This window comes from Notothenia coriiceps, unplaced genomic scaffold (assembly GCF_000735185.1).
Source record: "Notothenia coriiceps isolate Sejong01 unplaced genomic scaffold, NC01 NC01_scaffold00010715, whole genome shotgun sequence".
In the NCBI taxonomy this organism is placed as follows: domain Eukaryota; kingdom Metazoa; phylum Chordata; class Actinopteri; order Perciformes; family Nototheniidae; genus Notothenia; species Notothenia coriiceps.
The window spans coordinates 1-7,451 of NW_011343416.1; the positions used below are offsets into that span (position 1 = coordinate 1).

Here is a 7,451-nt window from a genome sequence, read left to right on the forward strand (position 1 = left end):
ACACACACTCTCTCTCTCTCAAACACAGGCACACACACACACACACACACACACACACACACACACACACACACACACACACACACACACACACACACACACACACACACACACACACACACACACACACACACACACACACACACACACACACACACACACACACACACACACACACACGCAGAATAACACTCCCACATTGAGCTGCCTGAAGCCAAAGTAAGGCACACTGTGAGGTCGCTGTTAGATTTCTCAACATGCAGAAACATCAGCAGGGAGTTGAACCGTCTGCAATCACAGAAACTCAGTGTGTTGCGCAACAAAACTAATGAGAGCTCTCCGCCCAGATGTTTAGTGTTGCTGTCAAAACATGAACATTATATGTTTCTAACAGAGATCGAACAACTACTCGACTAGCCTTTTTACTCAAGTAGAAGTAGTAATACCACAGTGTAGAAACACTGTTCAAGTGCAACTCTGGCATCTAAAACACATGTAATGTCCTGCAGTGTTTGGAGACTTGCATCCATTCGCATGTCAGACGCAACACTCAGAGCTCGCTATATAATGAAATGTGATCATTCTGACTAACTTTCCTGCGTGTTCTCCACCTTTTACACGTAGGGAAATCAGGAATTAAGCGAGCTTTGATCTAGGAAGTAGCCTCACACAGTGTTTCTCTGTCAGAAAGTGATCGCTCTGCAGGACACTTTGCCTCGCGGACAGGTGCACGCGGTAACTACTGCAGAGAGCTCGGGTACTCACCATCCTGTCACCTGAGATGTAAAATCCTTCAGGTTTGTGATTTATTTCAACACCCTGCAGTCCTCTCGCGCTGCTGTCGAGTTCATAGCTCCCAGAAAGCAGCGCGCGCTCCCACACATTCTCCAGGCGGAGCCGCGCCCCCGCTGCGCGCCCCCGACTCCCACAGATGGGTGAACCTGCTGTGGAGGACTGAACTCTCTAAATATATTGGAAATTATTTTAATGTCGAACAAAAACAACAAAAACACTTTTTCCATTGTTGGACTGAGAGTGCTGCAGATCTTTTAATATCCAAAAGTGCAAACAAGTCATAAAAGTGGCACTCTTTTGAAATAGCCCAATACCCACTCAACAAATCTGTACTTTCACCACTTTTCTATTGGGCTATTTTTTACATTTAGATCCGTTTTTAAAAGATTACCTACTAATGATTTAGTTCAAAACTAGTGTCGTGGACTTGTCCCCATGGATCAACTGTCACAAAGAGCAGTACATGGTGCAGCTTTAGCCAACATTGTTCATTTCCAGCTGTTCTCACCTAATAATGATGATGTATAACTTGCTGTATTTCAATCATTAACAAACTGAACCTCTTCCTTCCTGCCGCTAGGGGTCTGTGGGGGTGTCGCATGGATGTATAATAAGAGGGTGTCGCCCCCCCTGATGTAAATCCAGCTCCACGTGGTTCTGGTCCCGGGTAAAAGCCCCGCGGAGAGGCCGGCAGAGAGAGAGCATTCCCGGATCTGCACCATGTCTCTGTACCGAAACTCCGCCTGGTTCGTGAAGGGGCTCACCGAGTTCACCAGGTAGGAAAAAGGCTTCATTACAGTATTTGTAAAAAGGTCTTGAAAAGCCTGTAATATTGAGTTTTATGGTTGTTATCATTAGGTACAATTACTTTTTGAAAGGGAGCATGAAAACTATAATAAATTGAGTTTAAATATGTTCTATTCTCACTGGTTTCTGTGTGAAGAAACATTGTATTTATTATTATTCTACAAATATAAGTACAGTATACTTCAAGCAACTCAAATATTGAAAACAAGTTAAGGAATAAATGGGCTATTCTTTTTTAACTTGTTAAGTTTATTTCAACTAACTTACAGTATAGCCTACAACTCAAACAGACTTATATTACTAAATAAACTAATAGGTTATTACTTTTGAAATAGACAAACCAAAGCAAACTGACTACAATAAGTTATGTATACCTTAATATGAGTTATTTTGTATAATTCTCATTACAGAAAAGTCTATTATATTGTTCATAAAAATGTTATTGTTGTGGGGTGATGACTGAAGATGTTTCCTCGTGATTTATTTGTATTTCTGACACTAAATAAAATCAACATCACAGGCACTGATTTATGCAAAACCCCGCCTAAACTATCCAATCTCACAAAGGAGAGTTACCGGCATGAGAAGTTGCTGGACATATTTGTCACTTCAGTAAATCAACAACAAAATATGTTACATTTGAAATTAATTTTTTCTTTAAAGGAAGAATTCCAGCTTCTTAAATGTGAACATTTGCCGCTTGTCTTTGTTTTATTTCAGATTACATAAAACATCTTTGCGTTTTTTGGGCTGTTGCTTTGAGATAACAAGACATTGAGCTCTTAAACTGACATCTGACATTTAACAGACTAAATGATTATTAAAAGTTATTATAATAGTTTCAGCCTTAACACTAATATCAAATATGGTCATTTAACTAGCTGTGGATCCATTTTGAAAGTTTGTGAATGGTTTGAAACGTTGCATTTAAAAACTAATATAATATATATAATATGTAAGTAAATAAATTATCAAACACACACACACACACACACACACACACACACACACACACACACACACACACACACACACACACACACACACACACACACACCCAAAGCGAACCACCATAATATGTAAATAAATAAATGATCAAACGATGACATTTTGTAGTTGTTTCCGATTTAATTCATTCAAACTGTAGGGATTAAACTCATCTGAATAGCTTGACACCTTAGGGTAGCATGCAAAGCTAAATATATCCGTATTAAAATGTGTAATTACCATCGACTTGGCAAGAGGACACAGGCTGAAACTCACGCTTAAGTGAATTTAATCTTACTGCTAAAGAATGTAAGTAAGGGTCATGTTAAGACGCGTTTATCTGTATATGTGTTCACATCCCATTGAGACATGCCTATCATACAAAGGCAAACAAGTTTGGAAAGATTTCCACTTATTTGGTTTAACTCTAGAAATTATGGGCTGCTCCTTTTTAGGCAAAAATAAATAATTTAATCAAATATTTTTCCTCCAAAGAAGCAGCCAATGAGGGCCAGTTGTGTAGTGATGCTTATATGAGGTCATGTAGGGTCGAAGGTTATGTAAGGACTGGACCTTTGAAAAGGGATTATAGTATAACTCCATGTTTCTACTGCATGGTAGTTGATGATTCAAGACTTCAGAAAACAGCTGCAGCGCTTCTTTGAATATTAAAAATGAATGTAATAACTCATTCCAGTGACTGAGCAGGAGCCGTGTTCGACTACAAAGTCAGTTCTCAACCTCAAAAGATCGTATCAGTCTCCTATCTGATCCATTTCTTCCCCGCGGAGCCTTTTCCTCATGGGTTCACAACAGGACCAGCTGTGTGAAGAGGTGCTTTTGTGATTGTTTCCCCGCTCCCCTTTGTTCTGTGTTATCTTTTAACACAGAGTAGCCCGCTCTGACCCCGCTAATCGCTCGCTGCATGACACCAGCGAACAGAGCGGCATTTAGTTCCCTCTATTCCAACAATGGCATCCAGGACAATGGGGGGGATTGAAGTCCTCACACACACACACACACACACACACGATGAAAATCCTTTATTGAGATATCCTGAGTGCAATCTAATTATATATTTACAAACTCAAACGTCCCATTACATTACAGTACATAGCATTTAGCTGACGCTTTTATGCAAAGCGAGTTACAATAAGTGCGTTCGACCGAGAAGATGCAAACTTGAAGAAAACAGAATCATATAAGTACATCAGGTTTCATAGAGCCAAAACATTTCAAGTGCTACTCAACTGGCTTTAGATAAGCCAGTCCTTTATTAGTATATAAGTGCTCTGTTAGTAATTCTATCGCTCGAAGTGGAGTCTAAAGAAACATGAAAAGACTATGAAATAGGGGATTGCATTTGAAGATTTTGAATTACTATAAAAACACTATATTGAGATGTTAAATTACCTATACTATAACTTATCTCATGAATATCAAACTACAAACGTTGTCCTGTCGTCCCTCGTGCTGCAGAGATTCAAAGTGTACGCACTAAGCATGTTTGCAGACCTGAATAAAATGCAGTAAATGTTGTTGTTTATTTCTCTCCTGCAGGAGCGCCTTCCTGTCGGCCTCCAAGAGCTTCGTGGAGAAGGACCTGGAGGCGTCTTTAGCCGGACGTTCCTTCATGATAACGGGAGCTAACAGCGGCATCGGGAAAGCCACCGCCATGAACATCGCTAAGAAAGGTTAGCTAATAATGCAACTCTCACTACTTTTAAATCCAGGCTGAAGACTTTTCTTTTTGCCATTCATTCGCATCTGTCTTCCTTGTAAACTAGCTTCCATCTCCATTACCTTCAGTCACATGCTTTGATCACATGGCAATACTCATGTTGATGTATAATGTTGGATAATGGTTTTATAATTGTTATGCTATGATGTTTGTATTTTGTTTTTGTCTTTGCTTTTGTTTGCTTTGAGGCATTTCTTGTGATTTGGGGCACATTTTGATTTGATTAGATTTTTGCAACTGCTTTTAAGTGAACTATTCACAGCTTACACTGCACTGTAGCTTTTATTAATGTATTTTTTTTAATTATCTTTGCTTTTTAATGACCGTTTTTGAAATGCCATTTTCTTAATGTCTTTCATTTTTGTAAAGCACTTTGAATTGCGTTGTGTTGAAAGGTGCTGTATGAATAAACTTGCCTTTCCTGTAATGCTAATAAAGCTAATAATGCTAATCCAATAGCTGCAGGATTATTGCTGTTTTGACTTTGTGTCTTCACGGTTGATTGCACTTATTGAAAGTTGCCTTACTAGCAAAGACCATGTCAAAAAGGCAGTTGCATTATTTGACTTTATAATGATAAATTAGATCCAAAATCTATGATGAATAATGAATGACATGTATTCATGTGTCCGTCTCTGTACAGGAGGAACGATCCACATGGTCTGCAGGAACAAGGACAAGGCCGAAGAGGCGAGGGCCGAAATCGTCAAAGAGACGGGAAATAAAGTACAGAATGACTCACGGCTAGACAGACGTTTAAAAAAAACACGGGGACTGACAACCTTCAAAATGTCCACTTGACTCTCCATGAACAGTTTCCAGCATAATCACAATTTAAAGCCCATAAAACTTTATAAAAACAGCCAAACCTTACAAAAACACACTTCATTCTTTACAGCAGCGGTTCCCAACCTGTGGGCCGTGGCCCCCTAGTGGTCCGCGAAAGGCATTGCAAGTGGCCGCCAAATAACATTACAGTTCTTGAAAGCGGTCTGTACTACTGGATTTCCAATGTGTCACATGTTCTGAATTGACCAATCAGAATCGAGTATTCAACTAAACCGTGTAATAAAAATGTCTGTTTGTTACTGATGGCCAGCTCCTTTTCTAATTAAAATAAGAAGTACTCTTTTTAGATTCTTAAGTGGGCCCTGAGTTGAAAAAGGTTGGGAAACCGCTGCTTTACAGTTTCTTATGCATCATAGCATATCAAATAAAATGTCTTACCCTTTGCCGTTATGTTTCTATGGAGAACACAGTACTTATTATGATAATATAGTTATAATAATAATCTATTATATATATTATAGTATCTATTATTACGAAAATGGCATCCTTCATAATGAATACTTGAAGTTTTGGCATTCTACGTATATTGAAGTGTTTAATAGTTTAGTAATGTTACCTTTTGAATGCAGTATTTTAATACTTCTAAACTGTGTTATTAATACTTCTGCTAAATATAAATCTAACCCCCTGTGATGATGTCTTTCAGGAGGTGTTCGTCCACATCCTGGACCTTTCTGAGACTAAGAAGGTCTGGGAGTTTGCCGAGGGGTTCAAGAGAAAATACAAGACCCTCAACGTACTGGTGAGAGACCCACTCTTTTAACTTGGCTTCTAATTGAATTTGATTTATTGTTTAGTTCATTCCTGTGTTTATTGATCTATGTGTTGTTCTGTTTATGGATTGGAAGGGCAGGGGCTTGTTTTCTTTTGTTTGTTTTTCTGGTTTATGAAGCATTTTATGTAGCTGTTGGATATAAAAATAACTATATGTAAAGATAGATTGATTGGTTGGTTGGTTGGTCGGTTGGTTGATTTGTTGATTGCGTTGGTTGATTGATTGGTTGGTTGGTTGGTTGGTTTGTTGGTTGGATGGTTGGTTGATTGGTTGATTGATTGGTTGGTTGGTTTGTTGGTTGGTTGGTTGGTTGGTTGGTTGATTGGTCGATTGGTTGGTTGGTTGATTGGTTGGTTGGTTGATTGGATGATTGGTTGGTTGATTGGTTGGATGATTGGTTGACCGATTAATTGATTGGTTGGTTGGTTGATTGGATGATTGGTCGGTTGATTGGTTGTATGATTGGTTGGTTGGTTGACTGATTCATTGATTGTTTGGTCGGTTGATTTGTTGATTGATTGGTTGACTGATTAATTGATTGGTTGGTTGGTTGGTTGGTTGGTTGGTTGGTTGGGTTAGGTTCAGACAGACAGTTGACTTCATCTTTTTCTAAATTAATTTATTTTAAATGTTCTGTTCTCATCTCTGCAGATTAATAACGCAGGCGCCATCCTGAGTGAGAGGGAGGTGAACACCGAGGGTCTGGAGAAGAGTTTCGCCACCAATGTCCTCGGTGAGTGAAAGCTCTAGAAATAATTGTGAAGAGATACAGATAAAAATTATGAATAAAGTGTTTTTTTGTCCACTAAAGGTTTACCCTCCCACCAAGAGTCTCATTCCTCTGCTGTAGAACAAAGCAGATACTAGAGATATTTTTAAGGGTAGAAAAAACAAACAGATTGTTAATAAAGTGTTTTTTGTCCATTAGGGGTTTACATTCTCACCAAGAGTCTGATTCCTCTCCTGGAGAAGAGCCCAGACCCCAGAGTGGTGAGTCTGAGAGACGCCTCACTGAAGTTGTGGACGCTTGTTGTTTCTAATCTTTTAAACAGCTCAGAGATTCTACATTTTGAGCCTCTGGTGGTACAACATATCCTTCCAAATATACTAATATGTACTTTAAAGAGTCCTCTCCTGCTGATGTTCAGGTGTATATCAGTATGTAGTGTCTCTACTTTAAAGAGTCCTCTCCTGCTGATGTTCAGGTGTATATCAGTATGTAGTGTCTCTACTTTAAAGAGTCCTCTCCTGCTGATGTTCAGGTGTATATCAGTATGTAGTGTCTCTACTTTAAAGAGTCCTCTCCTGCTGATGTTCAGGTGTATATCAGTATGTAGTGTCTCTACTTTAAAGAGTCCTCTCCTGCTGATGTTCAGGTGTATATCAGTATGTAGTGTCTCTACTTTAAAGAGTCCTCTCCTGCTGATGTTCAGGTGTATATCAGTATGTAGTGTCTCTACTTTAAAGAGTCCTCTCCAGCTGAGGTTGAGGGAGAGA

The 7,451-nt window shown here is 39.1% G+C and overlaps 1 protein-coding gene across 1 annotated transcript; it reads left to right on the forward strand.

The window, feature by feature from the left end:
- Positions 1–1,461: 1,461 nt before the first annotated feature.
- Positions 1,462–7,097, forward strand: LOC104946151 (dehydrogenase/reductase SDR family member 12-like; the record flags this gene model as incomplete). Its single annotated transcript, XM_010771910.1, has 6 exons — positions 1,462–1,571; positions 4,150–4,283; positions 4,974–5,056; positions 5,826–5,921; positions 6,606–6,687; positions 6,883–7,097. Coding segments are annotated over exons 1-6 (666 nt in total), but the record flags the coding sequence as incomplete, so codon positions are not given.
- Between the last annotated feature and the right edge of the window lie 354 nt (positions 7,098–7,451).